This window comes from Pezoporus flaviventris, unplaced genomic scaffold, assembly GCF_033815535.1.
Source record: "Pezoporus flaviventris isolate CSIRO_AGI_PZ_B2104156 unplaced genomic scaffold, CSIRO_AGI_Pfla_v1 ptg000045l, whole genome shotgun sequence".
Classification (NCBI taxonomy): domain Eukaryota; kingdom Metazoa; phylum Chordata; class Aves; order Psittaciformes; family Psittacidae; genus Pezoporus; species Pezoporus flaviventris.
Window position 1 is genome coordinate 17,014,774 of NW_026892593.1, and position 22,416 is coordinate 17,037,189.

General features: G+C 40.8%; 1 protein-coding gene and 1 long non-coding RNA gene across 5 annotated transcripts in view; one reads left to right on the top strand and one right to left on the bottom strand.

Annotated features, from left to right (window-relative positions):
* Positions 1-782: 782 nt before the first annotated feature.
* LOC133276601 (uncharacterized) lies at positions 783-6,694 on the top strand. Its single transcript, XR_009745927.1, has 3 exons — positions 783-838; positions 928-1,033; positions 6,322-6,694. It is a non-coding gene; the product is annotated as an uncharacterized LOC133276601 (long non-coding RNA).
* A 479-nt stretch (positions 6,695-7,173) lies between these two features.
* The window catches only part of PLXNB2 (plexin B2), a 114,618-nt gene continuing 99,375 nt past the window's right edge, over positions 7,174-22,416 (bottom strand). For all 4 annotated transcript variants that reach the window (XM_061467542.1, XM_061467544.1, XM_061467541.1 and 1 more), the window contains exons 30-36: positions 17,545-17,699; positions 16,106-16,266; positions 15,392-15,539; positions 14,830-14,894; positions 14,032-14,107; positions 12,031-12,105; positions 7,174-9,071 (exon numbers count right to left, since the gene is read on the bottom strand). In XM_061467542.1, the coding sequence (XP_061323526.1) occupies positions 8,967-9,071; positions 12,031-12,105; positions 14,032-14,107; positions 14,830-14,894; positions 15,392-15,539; positions 16,106-16,266; positions 17,545-17,699 (785 nt within the window). In that variant the 3' untranslated portion in view covers positions 7,174-8,966. The remainder of the gene's footprint in view (positions 9,072-12,030; positions 12,106-14,031; positions 14,108-14,829; positions 14,895-15,391; positions 15,540-16,105; positions 16,267-17,544; positions 17,700-22,416) is intronic.

The following is a 22,416-nucleotide window of genomic DNA, read 5'->3' on the forward strand; positions in this document are numbered from 1 at the left end:
GGTGGATCTGGGGTGAGCAAGGGCAGTATTTACCAGATCAATGCTCCAACTATGTTAATATGTAAGACCATGTTGAAAAGATAAGGAAATGAAGATGGAGCTGATCCAATCCATTCATCAGCTTCTTTATGACTTAGCTATCCTGTCCCATTCTTGTTATAGGCGTGGGTGATATGGCTGACAGGTAGACACAAGCCAGATCATTCTTGGTTATCATGAAGTCCACATTCACACAACAGAATCTGGCTTCTTCCCTGTTTTGAACAATAAACTGAGATGAAAAGGATTGTGTTGCTAGTTATGTGAAATGTTTTAAGTGAACTTGAAAAGAAAAAAAGGCCTGGTGTACGACCATATCAAATAGGTTTTTAGCCTAATGAGCAGTGTCTAAAGCTTCCCTGTGTCACATTCTTGGATCTTACATCCAAGCAAAACACCCACTAATTCTAACAAGAACAGAATTCAACCCCATTTGTAAAAATAAAATATGCAGGCTTATAAGGCTGAAATTTCCTCAGTGGAGGAATTTCCTGTAGTAAAAAAAAATCCTCATTAAAAGAAAAAGAATCAGGGAGAAGTGCCACAGAGAATTTAAAGTACCTGTTTTTTTTAATCAAGAACTGCATCTGTAATATTTTGTGCATATAGGTAGCCCAAGACTGAGCCCAGCTGTACACTGTTAGAGTAACAGATCTGTCTGCATTAGCCTCTGTGAAGAAGCTTGTAAACAGAGGAGGAGAGTCACTGTGAAGTCTGAAAAAAGCCCCTCTGAAACATAAGGCAGCTGTGAACATGACTTACCTCTGCGGTACAGCCATTCCTCAGTGAAGCAAAAAGGGTCTCATAGCTCTAAGGAAAAAGAAAAAGGGGGCAGGAAACTTTTATTTCCTTAAAATCTTAACATGTGCCTGTTCAATGTTACTGCAGGAGCACCACAATGGTCAGAGCTATGAAAGTGCAGATACTTCATGGATGATCTACAGACTTTCTAATACAGCTATCAACATACAGACCAGTTTTCTCAGAGCTGCTGGTAACTGCAAAAGGTAGGTCTGAACTGGGTTATGTCTCTAAGATACTTTTTAGATTAGCTTCTCCTTATAACTCCAGAATCCAGAGTTAGTTGTGACCTTTGAAATGTCTTTATTCTTCTCATCATTGGTTTGACTCTCTATACTCCAAACTAAGATATCATTAAATAAGCTACATTTAATTTAGGTGCTCCTAACAATTAGCCCTGTAAGCTACTCCTGTCTCTAGATCTACTGAGAGCACCACGAGGGGTGCCTGGGTATGAGAGTGTCTCTTTGTGCTAGCTTTACTACTGCAGCACTGGAGATTGATGACTGTACCATGCTTGACCAAGGTCTGATTATTGTGCCATGCACATGGCTACCTATACAGATGCAGTTATGCTGTTTCAGTGCTGGAGCAGACCTGACTAGCAATGCTGCCTGTATCCTGCCCTGGTGCAGTTCATGCCAGGCTCAGATCTTTGGCAATGGAAAGAGGAGGGAAAAAGGGGGGAGATTTTAGCAGCACATTCCCAGTTTGCCGTCTAACACTGTTCTGCCTGAGAGTTTTATCCTCTCCTTTGGCTTCCTGTGTATCAGTAAGGCAGGAAATGGTGTATTCACAGTGATTCCCAACTGAGGAGACCAGTCCTGGGGGGTTACTCTTGTAGCAGCCATTGCTCAGAACAGTTTCTTCTGGTCTTGAGGGCTACATGCCTATGAAGGCAGCCATCTCCTTCCTCAAAGCTTGGCAAGGCGCAATGATCTGATCCTCTCCCAAGGCCCCACTGCTGAGGCCTTGTAGTGATCTCATCTGTCCTTGGGTTTGTCACTTGCTGGGAGAGGCTAAAACTAGCATCTTTTCGCAGCAGACTGTTAACAGAAAGGTTTTGGCCACAGACATTCCAGTTGGTCATCGGTAGTGGAGCAAAACTACTGGTGAGTCTCTGAAATCATCTGTCAGAGAGCAGTTTTGGGTTAAATAGGACCTAACCAAAGGCCAGCTCATCACCCAGTAGCGCTAACACCCCACAAACCTCTGCTGGCCCAGCAAGCGGGGTGATGGCCATTGCTGGTGACCAGCACAATAGGACTGCTTGCAGGGCAGAGCCTTGCAGCCCAGCTGGCAGTCCTGCAGCTTACCCCACGCAGCACATGCGTGCAGGCCCCCAAAAAGAAATTGCTTAAAAGTTTAAAATTAATAATTCAGCACTCCTTTGATTTATGAGTTTTAACTAGTGCAGAATGTGTGTCCTGCCACATCACTTCAACCTTGAAATGGTTCACAAAGAGATATGATTCAGACTCTGAATGTTTAAAACCAGAATCTAATCTTAGATACCTTATGTATGCTGTCATCTCAAAAACCCGATAAAGACAGACAATGATGGACAGCACAGATTGAAATTAAATTCAAGCTCTGTATTAAAAAACCTGTCCTACTAATTCACATGAATGATTAACCACAAAGACACTAAAGTCTGTGAGTCACAGCAGTGCTGAAGTGGTCTGTGTCATCACTGTCTTGGTTAACTTTAGAATAAAATAGTCCAAACCCACCACACAGGGAAAGTTCATCACCTCCTCTTTCCCCTCTTTTCTCTCAGAGATGCAGCTAAACTATTAACGTTTTCCAGCAAACAGAACATTTCTAATCTTCCTTTCACTGGAAAGAAAGAGAAAATCACAACCATAACCTAAATCAAAAGCTATAATAGCACTTGGGCAGTTACAGGCTCTTACTATAGAGAGATGGGTCAAAGCAACCAGCATTTGAAACTTCACATGCAAAGAGCAAAAACATAAGTCAACACAGCTCTCCACTGAATATTATTGTAAGAGGAGTAAGCGCACCAGGGTATGACCCTATTAAATACCGAACCTGTAGCTCCAGAATAGCACAAAACCCAGATGGATGATCTCATCTCGAGCAGTAATGTGCCAGAATACAAATAGAGGATTGCAAATGCTTCAAGTGCACAAGAAAAACAAAATAAGACTGTTAAAATAAAAGGTGGAACATTATATAATGACAGCTGAGCAGAATGAGGGATTCTAGACCTGCTGCTGCTGCAGAAACTGATGGTGATCATTCTGTTCCCTTAGCTGGACTTTAAGGCCTCATTATGGGTCTTCTGGATGTTATAATCTTATAGCAGTTTCACAAAGTAAAAGCAGCAATAAGGCTAAACACCCCATCAAGTGAACGAGATGTGGATATTTAGCCTTTTCTAAAGGCTAAATAATGGTAATGTCTGTATTGGTTTTTAGTTTGGGCCTAGCATAGTGCACGCACCAGTCTCTGGCAGAGGGTGCTGCAGACTTCAGGTGGAGCAGAGGTCAACTCTGAAGGGTCAGTTGCGTTATCAGGTATGAATAGTATTGTACGTAACCAGTGGGTGTTTATTAACAAAACAAACACAATTTAGTTTGGACAGATGGAAGTGTTTTATATTTCAGTAAGTCTTTCTGCTCTGGCATAAAAAAAATCCACTGCTGTCATTTCCCAATGAGCTGAGACTGAGAGGGCCTGTGTGCCCATGGGGGCTTCAAGTATGAAAAGTAAGAGCATGACTAATCCATGCACTGATTGTTTCCTTCCCTGGGCTTTCAGAGGAATGTAACGTTGTGGTCCAGCAAGTGCCACCGAAACACAACACAAGGTGAAAACCCACACGAAGAAGGGGCACATGAAAGAGGGCAAGGAAATGAGCCAGACCCACAATAATGAAATTCCAAATAACATCCTGGAGGCAGCTTTACAATTATGAGTATTGCCATGGACCCAGATGCAGCTGCAAGATACATGGATTTTGGTTTGGTTTATATCCCATGGATTGGTGTCCAGGCTCTGCAGCTAGCAAGTATGATCTCTTACTGAATAGGAGCGTAGCCACAGGAGAGGGAAGATTAGGCGTATCAAAGGAATACATTTTTCATTTCACTCCTTTCTTATTACAGTAGATTAAAAGGGGGGGAAAAAAGAGTTTTGTTCAACATTCAATTTTGAGGAGAATTAAATAAGCCAAAAACATTGTTCAGAATTAGAGCAGTGAATAAAGGATTTCAAAAACACAGTGTGTGGTTCATGGTGGGATTTTTATTTCCTTTTAAGATGAGCCATATACAGCTATTGTCCCCTCTCCCACTGAGGAAATAGTTTCTTTCTGAAGTGTTCAATCTGTTAAGACACATAGGTGCTTTAAAAGCTTAAAAAAAAGAAGGCAAGCACTCAAACTCTCTTCTGGTTCAAATGGCAATTATCTGAAAAGGAGCAAAGAAACAGGAATATGTGGATAAATGAAATAGCTTTTGATTGCCTGGCTATGAATGATAGTAAGATTTGTCCTCTTTGGGAATGACACGCAGTAGCTCACAGTATACACTGGCAAGACAAAAGTCAGCCCTGAATGACTGGTACAACAGCAGTGATCTTACGTAACATGGATGGTTATTACAAGCCTGCACAGGAGCAGTCGCTTTCTTCTCTAATGGGTGGAGAAATGCTCCTCATCACCAAGCCATAAGTGGGCGTGGGCAAAACTTAAACACTTCCTGATAACTATGGGTCTGGGAAGTCTCTTTTCCTTCATTTCTGCAGGGATTGTTAAACACTAAGACTTCCACAGTCGTTGTCAGGCTCCATCAAAACAAAGGCTAACAAAAGAGGAAGGCTGAAAGACCAGCTCTGGTTTACAATTCCATCATTCATCAAACAAAGGTTTCTCAAAATGAAGACAGAAACACAGACTAGGCAAGCACAGAGCCTGAGAAAACAATTACTGATCATTTTAGCATGTGTGCTGCTGTCATTGATTCTCTAGGGAATCCCATGCTCCAGGCAGATCTGGCAAAGCAGACCTCTAAGAAGACAGGAGCTTGTGTAACAGAGAACCTGGAAGCTTCAGGTGCTGAGCTTGGTGGTGTTGAGCTGGGAATGAGGGATGAAAGCAAGTCACAAGGATCACCGTGCTGAGATTTACAGTGCAACAACTCTAGTGAGTCAAAGTGCCACATTTCAGTCCTTCAGAGCGTGAAGCAGAATAGCAGAGGACTTGAGCCAGCCATTGGGAGAAGAATGGCAGCCAGCCATCCTCCTTTAAACTTCTGAAGCAGACAGTCTCACTCCTCTGACTGCGAGAGGAAGAACCCCAAGCAGCTTCCCCTATAAGCTTTTTCTGAGAGAAGACAATAGACTTGGAAGAGGCCCAGAGAGAAGGCAACCTCTGCTCAAGATACAGAATTCTTTAGCAAGGGAGTTCTCAGAGAACTGTTACACCACATGCTTAGGTACAAATGGGAAACCTGACTGGACCCTTAGTTTATCAGGCTAAATGGAGTGTTGCAGCCATGGGCAGTATGTGAAAGTGGGGTTTCCTGATCATATTCAGAGACTTTATTTAAGGCCATACAGGTACATGCTACGAGGGCATACTGTGGTTGAAAACGGTTGTGTTGCTAACAGGACTTGAGAACCTGGAACAGTAAAGGACTGGCCACAAAATCTCATCAGTTGGCAAATGCAGGACAGCTGAATTTCAAGCTCAGAACCATTTCAAATCTTATGCAGCTGGCTAAAAATCCCATGACAGTTTGTGTATTTGTGAATTTATGAATTCCAGTCTGAGTTTCTGAATTCTCTGTATGGTTCTGTTTATAGTCATGGCTCTGCTGGCCTTCAAAGGTTGCACAGCTTAGGCTGAGCAGGCTGAGACACATATGTCCAACACAGCAGCCTGCAGAAGAGGGAGGTTCAAGTATGGCTGTAACAGACCGATCAGAGAAACCATCTTGAGGAAGCACTATGCCTCACGCATGCAAGCTAGCCAAGATCCCCTCCATCCATAACTGCTTGCTTGTAATCTATAGCATGCAGAGTGGCAAAAAGATCTAGTAAGGTGTCAGAGGGAAACCTGGCACTAGAGAATAAAGAGTAAATTCCTGGCCAGAGGCAAAAAGCCCCAAAATTCTCTTCAGCTGCATGAGTTGCTCCATATTAGGGAAGTGGGGGCATCATCTGAGATCTCTATGTGCTTGTTTGCTGGTGAGGAGACAAGGAAACCCTTTGGAGAGGCTACAGTGAGCACTGGTATTCAGACTTCCTGCTGGTGGTTGACAGCCTGCACCCATCTCTGAACTGTGGCTGGGAGATGTCCAGTCAGGGGAGTTTTGTTCATAGGTGCTGCTATGGAGTACAGTGGCTCCCATTATGCAGAGGGAAGGTTCTTGTGCTCAAAGAAATGCCCCGTAGAGGGGTTGCAGTAGGGATGAAAAGGAGGGAGACCCCCAGTGTGCTTTTTTCTTGCAGATGAACCAGATGGCAGGAGCAGCAGAAACCAAAGGAGGAGCAGGAAGCCTTTAAGAATGAGATTGCTAAAACACAGGGAAAATGGAAGTGAAAAACTCGGCCTGGACAAAACCGAGCACCAGAATGGAAAAGCAAGCCCTGGAGGAGCTTAGCCAAAAGGGGAAAGAATAAAGAAAAGCAGCTCAGTTCTTCAATTCAAATTCCAATTCTGTGCTTTCAGGAGAGGAGTCTTAGAGAAACTGAAGAACTGGCATTGTCTCCTTTGTAGTTGCAGCTGCTCACAGTCACTGCCTCCATGTTCCCAAACCTAGGCAGTGCCAAAAGCCTGCCGATTTCCCAGGATGTAGAAAAAGAGCACCTCAGAGTGACCATCACAAACTCACACATGCCAGGAGACACACAGGTAAGAACGGTTCTGCTGCAGTATGCCACAGCCCACGGCAGCTCATTATTGGCCGCAGCTGCTCTGCATCAAGTCATTGATGGTGGTGGACATGTAATGTTCCCACTGAAAGCCCTACTTGCTCAAGCAGGGCTTTCTGAGCTCTCTGGAGAGGTGCTGCTGAGCCTGCGTATTAACGGGCTTTCAGGTCCCAAGACAGATTTATCAGGCAAGAAGCTCTCGCTGCAGGATGTTGCACTACACGCTCTTCTCAAGAGTACTCTCATTTTTCAGAGCAAATGCCCATAGAAAGGGCATGATGTCAAGCGTACCATCTGCAGGATGCGCTGTGCTCCTCTATTACCAACCGCAGACCGACAGACGCTGCTGCTCTATCACCCCTGGAGGAAGCATTACAAATCTCTTTCGGCACCCACCCCCCAGTTTCAGTAAAGATCCATGACACTTGATGGAAAAAAACAACATTGTATTTGATTTACAATTAACAGGATTTACAAATAATGACAGAGAAACAGATTAGCCATGAAATTAGGATGCCTTTGCTGATGAAGGAGTAGCTGGCAAAGCACCTTTATGCAGAAGTCATGTACCTCAGTCCTAAACAGCGTAAAATAACTTACAGCCCAGGCAGGTTCAGGAATGATTATACACAAATAACAAGGAGTTGAGTACAAAATAAACCAAGAAACCCATCCTAGCCAACTGGGTCGGGAACCAGCTCTGGTGAGGCTTTTGCTTGCTGGAAACTGAAGGAAAGGCCCACTGACAAATACTAGGCAATTGTCAAAAAGAGTGGGGGGAGATATATCAACAAACAGTAAAAGCCACTGTGTGACAACCTACCGGGCAGGGAGAGCAGGCAGCAGACACTGCGTCAGCTTGCTGAGAATCAGCAGAGTCCGGGCGCTTGGCAGGACAGTGAACGAAGGAGTACAGATGGCAGCGCTTCATTAAAATGCTACGTTACTGCCAAAGACTTGCGAGACAAAGAGGAATAAAGTTCTCTGATGTGCAATACAGCAATTTAAGAAGACGTACCTAACCTTTTGATTTGTACGGAGCTTACCTCTATTGTAAACACACACTTCCTGACAAGTTATTTCAGTTTTCTTTGCTATGGGTCATGGTGTGTATTCAATCAAATGCAGCATTCCAAGGCTCAAAACTGACTGAGTGGTTTCCAATAGACTGGTATATGATTTTTCCAATATCATACTAGTATTTTACATCACAAATACAATAAGAACAAGTGATGGTATTTCTAGGACAGTTCCAAGATTCAAATAAAAAAATCATCAGAACCATTCTAAAATAAGATATTATACATAATCGAATCATGTTAAACAGCACACTCTCGGCAAGCAGCTAATTACAAGCATTCTGCTGGTCATGTTTTTCACACAAAAGTCATTCAATAGCACATAAATATTTCTTTTCTGATCTGCTTCTTTTTACAAAACCATTCATCAGATTCACAGAATTAGTACAAGTAAGGCACATTAGCATATATCATAAAACTCACAATAATAACAAAGAGTTGTAAAGTTTTAAGGACTAATTCCTTCTTTGCAGTGATTTCTGAACTGCACGAGGCTTTATCAGTAGAACCCTCCTACACTGACATTACTCTTATTTCCGTCACAGCCAGCCGTGGTGGGTGCAATACTGTGCATCACCACGGACATAAATAATTAATTTAAAGAACTGTGTGTGACAGCAAATCCCATTTTCAGATCTTGCAGAGAAATCTGACACGTTCAGGATGTTCATTATGAGCACAGACTAAGTTTTAGAGCTATATGGAAGTCAATTTCCAGTTATCAAAATAAAAGGGGATATTGCATGGGTCTCTGAAAATGTTACTGTTTTCCTAGTACAAATATTGCTTAACCTAGAAAGGATGCTATAGTATTGAATTTACTTGCATAATGAATCCTAAATGCTGATGTCTCAGATTCTACTAAATTAAATGAACTATAGGGTTTCCTTCTTCCACCCCCCACCCTGCCCCCAACCAAAGGACTCTCCGTCCCACAGAAGATTCATTTACACACGACACAGCTTTTAATTAGAAGCATAATTTACAGTAAAAATTCTTTACATTACACCTCTGCTATCAAAAAAACATGAAATCTTTCATTTAAAGTTGTAATTATACATTAAAAAATAGAACACTATTTCCTTAACAGGAAGAATGAATTTGAACATCTTCAGATCAGATTTCTTTATTGCGGCTTTTGAGTCAAAGGTCCGTCACTTTATTCTCTAACGCAGCTGCTATTTGCTGTAAACGGAAGGCAAGCTGCATTTTTTGTGCAGCTGGATCCTCTTCAAGTGCATTTATAATCTGGAAGAAATAAACACAGAATGTTTAGAATCATTTAACTTAAAATACATGACAGTTCCTGGACCCAGTGTTTGATACTACATGGGTTGCAGAGTCTTTTGCACTGACTCTATACCAAAGATAAAGTCCATCAAGGAGGTCCCATGTTCTATTTTTACACAAAGGCAATAAAAATGATTGTCTCCATTACTTTATCTAAGTCATTGTAATGTTTCCCCTTATGCTGAGATCCAAGCAAATGAATGTATGTGAAATATTACATTCCAAGATGGAATATTATAGCTATTTATCTTTATAAATAATCTTTATTTTTTATATCCTTATAATCCTTTATATATATATTTTATATTTTTATAATCTTTTATTATTTATAAATATCTTTATAGCAATTTAAGAAACAGTGCCTTTGCTTACAGCGCACCCTACAAGGCTTAAGGGTCATTTACCAGCAGCAATTAAGCCCCATCCCCATGAGCTTTGGTTATGAGATGCTCCTGGGTGGTCCATGCACAGGCATGAGGTAGGGCAACATGAAATCTCTTGTGTCTGTCGGCAATACGAGGAAGAAAACAGCCTGGCCACAACATTAGGGAGCTGCCCTTTGGCTCTCACTGAGAAATGCCAAGGCTCTGGCCCAGCACCACGTAACTTGGGAAGCAAAGAGCTCATTAGAGGAGCTCCCCAGCATCCCACACGCTGCCCCTGCTCTACAGAATATATATAGGAAGGTATGACTTGAAGACACCAGGGATTTGAAAACAAGAGCTAGAAAAGGTCAACTGTTATGAGAAGGCTTTTTTTCAAATAGAGTTTTTTAGGGCTTCTCAAGATCAAATTTCAAAGGTTTCGAAAGGTTTTCATTTCCACCATCCTTTAGGAAAACCCTTCCACCAACTATTAGATTTCTCCAGTAGAAGAATGTGTTACATGACAAAACTTCCTTTTCTAGGACTGGCTTTATGAATAGAAGTCAGACACTCTAATCAAGCAGAAACCTTTAGCTTCTGTTTAAATACTATATCAACTTGCAAGTACAAGAACTGGAGAAATAGAGTTTGCCTGTCACTACCTGCGGTTCTTACTACTTCGTGCACATCACTGACAATGGAGATTAATGCAGTCACTATCAATCTAGCCAATAATTTCATTTTGAAAGGCTGGTATAGCAGTTGAGTTTCAAACAGCGAAGCAGATTTGTTTGGAAATAATTATTTTAATGGATCTGGTTTTAAAGTGTGAAAACATTTTTACAAGACAGAGTTAATAAATACTTATTACTGTATTTAAATTGGGCCTAATTTAATTTGATATTGTTCCCTTAATTTAAACAATTACATCTAGCTATAACTCCTCAAATCTAGAATAAATAATTCATGATTATCTCTGCTGGTGAATATATCCTTCAAATAAATGTGGACAATTAGAATGTACCCACTTAGTCACTGTCAAGCCCTGCAGAGATACAGAAGGTACAGCGCATGCTGGGAACCACTGCGTCAGTAATAAAGACAAGGGCAGCTGCAAAATGTTCCAATTTATGCAAATTAAAACATTTTCATGGAAAATAAATAAGCTCCATTAATTTTACTGAATGGTTCTTGACAGATTATCTCCATAACTCTGAATTAGCAGCCTTTTCATCAGATGCACCTTGTTGTTACACAGTGATGTATGCAGAAGCAAGAGCTGTAGCCACACACAGGGACTTGCTGTCTGCCACTGTTGAAGTTCCACAGGCTGGTGACTCCACCTGACCCTGCCACCAAATGTGAAGACACGAGGGGAAGCAGGGACACAGGGGTGTGGAAGAATCGGGGCTTTATGGTTCAATCGTCATCTGGGGTCCCTGTGGGTCCTGGTAAGAGGTCAGGCCATGGATCCATTTAGGAAGGTGTTGAAAGCCAGCTTGGTTGGTGCTGGGGATGAGGAAACCAATGCCACCAGGTTGGCCTGCATCCCTCTGGCTGCTTCCCCTACCAACCCTTGTTGCAAAACTTCTCAGAGTAATTTGATTTTCCCTGCTTACATCTGCTTAAATGCTGCAGCAGGCTGGCTGCTCCTGTACAAAGCAGATGCAGTGAAGCTGAGGATGAGACTCACTGACTTCAGTGCTAAACGTAAGTGAAAACATGAACTGTGCTGAGGTGCAGGACAAACCAAAGAGAGCTCACATGTGCTGTACTCCTTTTTTGTTCAGCATCTGTTCTTGCTTTGATTTAATTCTGAGAGTTTTTTGGAGGCATTCATTTCCATGGAAACCTTTGAATAAAAGTTTCTTTCTCTCTTTTTGTTTTCAGATTAAGTTTGGAGAGCCATAGCCACAGCCCAGCTATACTGGGAATTTCTTTGTCCCCCTTTCTACAGGGTGTGAAAAACAGAGAAACATTTTGGACTGAATCCTTTTGAATCAGGCTATATTCCAGTTACTCTACTTTGGTTTACCTGGGGCAGGAACTTCATTGGGCACAGCAAAATGGGGACAGGAGCACGCATGGAAGTTTCAAGTGCATCTTAACTAATAAGAAAGGCATGGCTCCATTGCTACAAGCAAAACAAGTTTAATGGACTGTTCCTAATAAAAAAAAACCCACTGGCTTGAAACCTGATACAGCTCTTACGACTCCTTTTTGCTCAGTGACATTCTTATGTCCTAATTCTTAGGAATTAGAACTGTAGATCTGAGGAGAAATGATTTTTAAATCTATTTCTCTTTCAGATCTCATTAAACTCTCACTACCAAAACCAAATAGCCCATAATGAGATTCTTTGTTTATAAAAGTGCACCCTTGACCAGTGTAATTACGAAGCAAGGTGTGTAACTGCAAAGTTAGAGCTTTCTGCTCAGCACTGCTTCTGCCCAATTATCCAGGGAATTCCAGAAGTTGCAGTTGTTCTTTTAGACGGATGTTATAACTTTTACCATTGATATTAAAAAGTGAAAACAAGAGCTACAACTTACCTCATCATAGTATTTGTTAGTATACTGGTAGAGTTGGTGTAGAGCTACCAGCGTATTTAAGGAATCGGTATGTGCCTGTTAAACACAAGGAGGAAGCAAACGTGTCAAAATGTGATCACAGACAGCTGAAAGTTATGCACATCCACAACTGTTGGAATCACTTTACAAGATTTCCAAATGCAAGCTCTGCATCCTGTAACTTTTGTTCAGTGACAGCTGGGGCAGAAAAAAGGGGTGAGAAAACTTTTGTTCGGTGATTTTTAGATCAAGACTTTTCCGCTGGTCTTTTTCCACTGGAGGTGGAAAATATTTTGAGCTCAAAATGGTAAACCACAAACTACAGCCTAAACATCTGTTGGCAACACGGGTATGTATAACTAAAGCATTTACTCAGTACAGTCTACATACTGTTGAGATGTTAAGCATTGTTTCTGTCACTGTCATGGCTGTTTGAAATCCTTTCTCCAGCTCTTTTTACCTCTTTGAAACTACTCACACCTCACTACAGCAAAGGTGTAACTTATCAAGATCTTGAGCACATGTAAGTTTGGAAAAAGCCATCTGAATCATGAAGATGGGAAAGGATGGGGGGTAGAGAGAGATAGAGAGAAAAAGGACTCAGGAAATAACCCTTCCATTACCTCTTCCTCTCTCTCCCCTGGACATTTAATCAGTGAATGTGTTCTACCTAACAGATGTTTTTCATTCACAAGTATAGGACTTCAGTCTTTAGCTATGCCTTTAGTCTTTTAAGTTAGCTAAGAAAATGAAGAATTGCAAAATATTGCTACTGGCATAAATGATTATCCAAGGCATAAGGCAGCAGAGAAACATCCATCTTCCCTTGCTCTGTACAAGTCACTTCTAGAACTGGCCAAGATTTGCAATGTTTGATCACTCCTTCCATATTCATTTTATCATAATTTATAACGTAAGTGGAAAGGATCAGCATATTCTGCTGATGTTCAAACATTCTATTGAATTTACTTTTAATCACCAAACGTTTTAATTTTACATACTTCTCAATTTGCGTAATAAATAAAGTGAACTGGAAAATTAAATGCCACTGCAGATGAGTTTTATAGTGAATGACTGAAAATAGAAATGCTCTCATGAGGATGTTGATCTGCAAAATTGTTGGGTCGTAAGTGCACTGAAAAAAAACAAACCACAAAAAATTCCCCAAACATCCTCCTTATGCTAGAACTCTTCAACTAAATTAAGCAAATAAGCAACCCAGCCAGTAATACTCTGTTTCTTCACTCAGACTAAACATCTTTTCAGACTGGTGTAGCCCTGTCTTGGTTCTCCAAGTTAAACTGGGTGCTTCAAACTAAGCTGAACTATTGCACAGACAGGCTCTTTCAAGACTGAAGCAGGGTTTGTAGTCTCTTTGCTCCACCAGTCTCCAACCAGAGTCCCCAGTTAGCAACCACCCCCCTCTGCTCTTCTCCATGAGGGGTAACCCCCAATAACCTGTAAGGCAAAAAGAGGGTCACTGAGCGAGCACATGGTGAGCTTCTCACATGCAGCATGAAGCAGAAGTATTGCCCTTGTGTAGGCAATAGGCTTTACTTAATGTATGGGCCTCCTCTTTCATTTCTGGAACCTATTTTTTGCAGTGGTAGCACTGTGAACTCAGTCATTACTTGTTATCAGTATGATAATGCTAAAAATCTTCTGATGAGGGGGAGAGAAAAAACAATTCAAAAGTGCTGTAAGTTTTCCACAATGGATGTGAAAAAATCCAAACATTTTGCTCAGGCACCTACATCACCCAGACAGATTAGTGACAATAACTACCCTTGGTTCCAGTCAGCAATCAACATTCCAAATGGCTGAAAGGCATTAACTTAACAGGACAATTTCAGAGCATGAAATAACTCGTGTGATGTTTGCACATACAAGAAACCCACTTGTTCAGTTAGGAAGAGAAGACAAAGAAAAATAGTGCTACACTTGGCTCCGGTTTCAGGACAAGAAAATGGAATTGGCTCTTACCCTAGAAATCTCTGCTAGATGGGTATTCATGTCTTGGTCACTCACTGGCACCATCTGACGAATACCTTTGTAATAACTGCAACAGATGAAAACAGACTTTCAATAGGTGAAATACATTGTGGTTTCTTATAATTCTGTCTTTCAATTTTGCAGTTATGTTATACATGCTTCCTACTAATGCTGGAGATGCTTTGTCACAACAAACCAGTGATTCCTGTAGCAAACCTGCCTTCCACAGTCATTACTACCTTCACAGCAGAGGCAAATCGTACCTGACTGTACAGGGCCATACCACAGGAAAGAAATCTATTTATAGCTGCAGCCATAGATTATTTTAGGTCTTCAGAGTTTGGAAGTTATCAGCTAGCAAGAGTTTTGTCCTGCAGCAGATCTTCCATGGAATTCAAAGAATTCCCAATTAGGAAATGAATAAAGTCAGAGATGGAACAGAACAAATGTGTTTGTGAAAATGTGTTCAGGATTTGATCTTTACTGAGTTACAGAAGTGCAGCTTTGGGTAGACAGATCGTATGGGTAACAACCACCACTGCACAAAACAATATCATATTTTCACCTGAAAAAATCTACCTGTCTGTAGAGACATGAACACACACTGGGTCATAACGGCCCTCCATTTCATCCGCACCAACACCACCACCAATGGAAAGCTTTGACACTCGGGTGTAAAACTCTAAACATTAGACAGTTGACTTTGACTACCTCAGTGGTTTCTTTTGCTCTTACACAGGCCTAAAGCCCTATAAACTTCAAATAAGCATCAAAATAGTCTATACTCACTCTTCCACCATCTTCTTATAGTTTGAGATTTCTTTTGCGTAAAGTAATTTATTACTTGGAGAATCCTGAAAAATTTATAACAGAGAGAAACTTGATTGATTTAAGAACATCTATAGGAAGCAAAAGAAAGCCAAGAACTTAAGATCAAGCCTTTATATTCACATGCACTTCAGCTTTACAGATAGTAACACTTAGATGGTTATTAACATTGGTGGGACCATGTGTTCTGAAAGGATGAAGTTTACACACATCATTACTATTGAATTTTACAAATATTAAATGCAAGATGATACTAAAGATGGACATGAAATAATCAGCTCGTAAACTTGCTTTTTATAAAAGCAGTTGCTATTTTCTCCTTTCTATAAATACCAATTGGCAGACTACTCGGTAACACTGACACGTTCACCAATCTGCTAAGTGGTGAAATGCTAACTTCATTATAAAACTAAAACGAAATGATCAAGGTTGTATCTCCTCAGAGAATGGGTATTGTCTATGAGGATGCCCTTTCTCTTGTCAGGCATGAATGCAGTCGGGATGTAGAATGCAAATCACTTACTCTGCTTAATTTGTGCTCTGTTCTTGTGCAAGCATCCATGAAAGTCTGTGCAATGACTGACAAGGAAGCATCAACTACTTCGTGAACGTGAACATCAAAGATGAAATGGGGATTTTTCAGTATGTTTACCCAGAATCTAAGAGGCAGGCTGCAAAGCAAGGAAAAGATAAATAATCCTTTTTATACAACAAATGCTTTACAAAAATCAAATCACATGAAATTAAGTACAGGTTTTGCTTTTTGATCTCCTCACAACAGTGAAGCTTAATGGTGTATTTCAACATTTATATGAGCTATCTGTTGTCTGGCTTCCATGTCTGAAAACCAAGTCATTACATCTCTCAAGAACCTCAAATTCCCCCAAATAGCAAGAGAAGATGTCTGCATGGTTAGAGAAACTACCTGAGCATGGTTTTATTAGATTTTGTGCTTTGACAGGTAAATCTAGTGCCATTTGCCTCTTGCTTTCCTCTTCTCTGAGGAAAGACATAAAGTGAAGCGTTCAATCTGCACTGACAACCTCATAGGTTTCAGTTTTGCATCTTCTAGGTTTACAGGGAATCCTCAGGATCATATAAATGTATTATCTCAATTAAAATGATTTTGAGAATTATAAATGAAATTTACTTGTTTTGTGGTAAGAGTGCCAGTACATAGCTGGGAATTACACTCTCATTTCTCTTCAGTACAAATATTACTCTGTTCACACTGTACCTGTTTGTTTTCCAGATGTGAATGGTATCTTCATCCTTGATGTCATGTTTTTCTGCTTGCTCATCAAGAAAGTCAAAGAAGTATTTCACAGCTGGTGGCACCACGTGGTTTGAGTTGAGCACGCTATGAAAAAAGTTATCTACAAACTGCTGAAGTGTCCCCTAGAAGCAAATTTACAAAAATCTATTAGATTTGTGCTACAATTGCACTCGGTGCCATCCTCCACTCTTATTTCTATTGACACTAACATCCACTTGCAGTCACTGATGGCCTCCATCCTGAGTGCTAAGGGTACTGGGTGACAAAAACCAAGCAACTTCTTAGTGTAGTGACCTTCTAGAGAGCCATTTTATGTTCTAGCCTGAAAGGCTGCAACTTCACCAACTGTTCCACAGTTTGCAAAGGTGTGCTTTGTGCTTGACAGAAGAAGCAGAAACTGGTTGCTAAGCGTACAATACATTTACACTTCAGGGTTGCTGTGCACATAAAATAATTGCTAGCTGGTTATTAATGGCTTTGCAGCTTCTCACATCCAGTTTCTCTGACTCTGGAACACCATTCAGTTTTTAGAAAGAAACTGAGAGGAAAAAGTACCATTGTGCATTTGTCTTTTTGTCAGCAAAAAGCAAAGACACATTGACAGTCCTTGAGGCGTAGGGGTAGCTGTGGTCCCAGCCATAACACCTGTGTACAAGTTAGTAAAGCTCCAGACTGGTAATAATCCAGAAACTGGCTATTTGGAATAGAAAAGTGTCAGCTGCAAAGGAATTATTAACAGAAGAGAGATGTAAGCATCTTGCTGGCTCTTTGTCCTGAGTCTCTGTCATCTGTACGCTAACCTTCCTTCACATCCACTTTCAACCTGGACAAACGGCCTTACCTGGAGCTAGACCACCCTGATTTTCATAAGGAGCCTGGCTTTAGGATCATTAAACACATTATTCTAAATTCTTTCTTTAAGGAGGAATGCTTTGCACAATCATTTTGCTTGTGACCCATTCTGCAGTATAAGCACTAAAAATACTCTGAAAAGACTATTTGAAAACATTTTTAGTTTTCTAGGTTATCCTGTAGCATTAGTCACACACAAGCACAGAGAAATATAAGACTGGAGCAGTTTATAAAGCATTTGGTTCAAAAGAAAACCCTACAAAATATTATCTAATCAATGGCACAGAGGAGAATATTCATCTTTGTCTTGCAAGAGAAAGCCTTATTTAATGATCACAGTTCTCAACTTTGATCAGGAGTTAAACTTTATCTCTTTCCCAGGAGTGTTCTTCAGAGCATATTAGTCACTTGAAGCCCTGAACACCAGATTGTGTGCACACAACATTCAAAATTGCAGGCAAAAGCGTGACTAACAGTTGCATCATTTTCTTCAGCTGTACCTCAAAATCTATAGAGATAAGGTATAAGATGGCATGTCTGAGTCCTACCTTCACAGAAAGAAGTCGGGTCAGGTAGATTTCTGTAATAGCTTTGGTCCTTTCTTTTTCTTTCACGCTGCCCCGCTTTGATTTACCTTCATCTATTTCATCTACTGGCCGCACTAGATGCCAGACCTTATTTTCATCTTCCAGGAGTGCATGCCCTAGAAAGAGTAATTGCAGTAATTACAAAAAACACCTCAAAGCCAAAGCAGCAACATGAAAATAATCATATCCATAAGTACATGTAAGATCTGTTCTCCCGATCCTTAACATACCTGTCCTCTTGCCAAGAGCATCTAGATTACTCTGTTCCTGTTCAACCCATACAACTCAAGTGCTAAATGTTCAATAATACATAAGCTGAAAAGCTTGCTTTTGTCAAGAGCAAAGGGAGAGGAAGGAACCACACAGTAAGGAAACCCCTGTTCAGTCATGTAGCACACTGTGTGTGCGTTTTGAGGTCCACACACTGAAGTATTGTGGAGTATTCACACAAGTGAATTCTTGGGGATATGATCAAGTTACAGAAAACGCAGACAGGTCTGACCCAACAGTCACCACAGAAAGAGGAATTGCAGCTACTCCAGGTACAAGGCAAGATATTGTTGTAGCAGCTCTGGTGAATCTGGCAGTGGCAATTTTAAAAGTTGATATCAACCTTTTTTTTTCTGCTAGGTATCACTGTTACAGTTTGACTGCTGAGGTCAGTGTATGGTACCTCAGTTCAAACCTGTCTTTAGCAGCATCTCTTGATTTTTTTAGCTGAAAGGAGGGAAAATGCAGCTTTTTGCTGAGTGGGTGTGAATGCCAGCAGACAGAGGTAATGACTGAAGGAAATTCCTAACCATTCTAATAAGATTTAAAAGAATGTGTCTGTCAGTATTCATAGCTTAAAGCAGAGAAAGAGACTCACGTCAAGTCTGTTAACAGAAGCAGAAACAGGAGTAAGCAGGTGGGTGCTAACAACAGCTCATCTGGTTACAGTTTTGACTTGCAAAAGATATCCCTTGAAAAAGATTTTGTGTCACAAACTTAGATTCAGTTCCCCTGGTTTTGCTTTGTTCTTCCTTTGGTTTCTGAATTTTTATATCTACTTGGCATAGTGCCTGAAGTTGACGGTGCTTTTCCAGTGGAAGTTACTGAATCAGTGAGTTTAAAATCATTGACATCTTAAAAATGTGAAAGTTATTTTTTCCCATAAAAATTGTGATTCGGCCCAACCCTATTCCATGAATTATTTTGCATTACGGCTAAGTTTCATGCTTTAATATACATACCTAATGTAATTGAATCCCAGTTACAACACAGATAGCAGTTTCCAGCTGCATAAATTTTGTCCTTTCAAATGTTTGGCCATAGTAGTTTATTAACTGACTTCCTCAGCAGCTACATTAAATTTACGAGCTTGCATATATATTCAATATTTTACATCACAGAGGAAAATAACATTTCTGTGTCATCGGGCTGAGCCAACACTTCTGCTTGAATCTACTTTATATATACTCATGAAAGACATTAGCCATGCAGCCTTCCGGGGCCTTTACTTCTTTTTAACAAGGTGGGAAAGAAGAAAATCCGACATTAAATCATATTGCCCCCTGAGAGGCCTTAATTTGACCTGGAAGTTCATGTGAACGAAGCAGGAAAGAAATCAAAGCTATCACTTTATTCTGAAGCAGATGCGATTTTGCAATCGATACCATTAACAACAATCATCTGCCAGTACAGTAAGAAGCACTGCTGGGCCTGAAGTCTGGAATTTCTTTTGCAATGCCTATTATTTACTTTTGTAAACTAACAGATCAAATCATGCAGTTAAAGCAGAAACTATTTTCCAGCCTTATGTCAGTCGCTTGGGATACTTCTGCTTCCTCATTTGATTCAAAGGAATTTACTCTGTCTTTGCCCTCCTCATGGTATATGGCCCAGTTTAACTTTGGAGAGAAGAGAAACAACCAAAGGGGTTTCTGGTGAGATTACTGGCCCTGATGTGCAGCTTAATTTGGCCCATGTTTGTTTAGCAACAACAGAATTGGCTACTAGTGAACTAGTAGCTATTTCACAGGAAAGTAGGGATTATGTGACTACAGTTTGACCAGATGAACTTCTGCAACACAAAGATCCCACTTCATTGCTAAAAATAGCAGGAAGAATGAGGAAGATAAATTCAGGCCATGGGATAACAAACCATGTCAGCAGTATGGCTGCTAGGAGGAAATAACATTTCTGTGAGATGATATTTTCCCCAATGGAAAACTAGAAGGTAAAGAAAATAAAAGATAGGGGAAAACATCTCATTTTATTGCAGTAGCCACATCATGTGTCAGGCTGTAAGTGGGGAGAAGAGTCTGCCAGCTGAGTCAAAGCTTCACCCCAAACTCTTTGTCTTAGTTGTTGGGCATTCTTTGGCCAGTCTAAAATAAAGCTCTGTGTGTGCATTAATGCCAAATATTGACTGTGCTGATAAGTTACAGTGGCATGAACCACGATATGAACATGACGGAGGCAAGCGAGATGGTGACAGGAAACACAGCCCCTTTCCCCTTGTGTAGCCTGCAGGAAAATAGCTTCCTTCTAGCCTCCTCCCCCTCTGTGAATATCCTGCTCCATGGAGGTGAAAGAAGGGCTGCCCTACCTGGATCTGCTGATCAGTATTTCTGATCTGCAACCCTCTCTCTATTTTTATTCAAAATTTAGGAAGGAAAAACAACCCCACCAACAGAGGAAAAGCCCAGAATAACAGAGTGTGTTGTCTTGGCTTATAGTTCAGTACAGAAATACTAGCCTGAAATCGTTGAAATCATTCTCCATCTTGTTACAAATTAGTAATTGCATTTATTATCTCCACAGATAAAAGATGCCGCATATGATTTATCACAACCTCCAGCTTCTTCCTGTTAGAAGCTTGGAATCAAAAGCAGCATGGAAGCAATGCCAGGTTTTAGAGCAACATCTCTGAACATGGTTTTACATTTTCACTCCATGCAAAGCCTAGTACTTTGGCAGACAGTCAATGGCTTTAGCTGACACTTCTCAATGCAAAAGGTGCAAGTTAATAAAAGACTGAATTAAAAGGAAAACCACTTCATCACGAGCCTCATTCATAGAGCTAGGACAGGATTTCTGTTTATTCCAACCCTGTAAATCCCTGTGTCATATAAATGTGTGTGTGTGGGAGGGGAACCCACAGATCCTCTCCTCTCCCTTTTATACACATAGCATCTCACAATCACTGTCATAGCAAGCTCTTGCTTTGCATTAGCTTTGTAACATTTCATAGCTTTCAAAAGAACAACTTGGCACCAGATAGCTCTGAGGATCCTTTGGTGCTAAAGAAAATGGGCACAAACCACTGTATTCCCAAATTTGTACACTACCATGGTGCACGAGAATGGAGAAAAACATGGTGGAAGTTGTCTTCACTCCATACTTTGGGATCTCAATTCTCTGCAGATTTTTCTCTCATGTACAAGAGCCTCATGTGACAGCATTGTCACCAGAAACCTGCTTTTCCTTTACCATTTAGTATGGTACATATGTAACTAAGGAGTTCATCATGGAGTAGAGATCATATATGTTCAAAGAGCTTCCTCGTACTGAATCATAGCTAAAGATACAATCATAGATAAGAAGGAAAGAAAAAGAAAATCCAACAAAAATAAAGAAAACTACATGGTCTGGTCCTCTACTGCCTGCCACAAGGGTTGAGAGGTGGGGAAGATGAAGACTGGGTTCCAGAATGAGAGACTGAACACCACTGTGTGCTAACAAAGCAAAGCAAGCTAAGCACACCACCGGGCTCCATTTATGGTCCATTTGTTCAGGGTGGAGGCAACTACCACCTCAGAGCTGTCTCAGCAATAAGTGCAAGCAAATTGAACAAGGACTAGGAATCAGCTCCTTGCATGGCTGCACTTCACTGCCCTCTATATTAAGTTGGATGGCTTTGTAAATTAACATGCTGGGTTGGCAAGTGCTCTGACAGAGTAGTTACCACTTGGCCAACTGTGGCAGGCACTTGCAGTAAGGGGTGAGAGGATAGCAGCCGCCCAGCTCTCTCAGTTTGTCTTCACAGGAGAGGTGCTCCAGCCCTCTGATCATCTTCATGGCCCTCCTCTGAATTCACTCAAGCAGGTCCACATCCCTCTTGTGCTGGGGGTCCCAGAGCTGGATGCAGTACTCCAGGTGGGGTCTCATATCAGAGTAGAGGGGGAGAATCACCTCCCTTGACCTGCTGGTCATGAAATGGAAGTCTGCATATTTTTGTTAAACAATGATATAGGTCAGAGCTATCAGCTGAGCCCCATCTTCCTGAAAAATGTGAATTTCTGGCATATTATGTTCAACCTTTGAATGCCCAACCCTTGAAACCTATTTAATCTAAGATCAGTAAATCTGTTGAAAAAAATTAAACTATTAGGTGAAGCAATGGCTTTTGGAATCAGTGCTAGACAGAAGAGCATATTAAATGAGTTAACAGAAGGAAGAATGATCTCAACAATTATTGTTCCATAAATCTAACTTCCACCTCTTGTAAAATAACAGATTATAAGGATAAAAATACCTTTGAGAAACTTAACATTTGAAAAGTAAAGGAAACACATGTGACAAAGACTATAAATTTACAAGTAAATATTTCCATAAAAATCTGAGTGCATTTTAGGCTGTAATGGATATTATGTCTCAAGAGGTTCTGAGATACAGGATATTTGTCTAGGCAAAACACTAACATGTGGAAGTAAAAGCTTTGAAAGATGGGTTTCAAGCTAAGAAGTTGTCTTCTGTACTGGGAAGTCCAGCATACTGTAGCAGACAGCAATACAAGAATTATGCGAGAGCTGCATTAGTGATGTGAAAGAGAGGGAACATAAGGCAGTT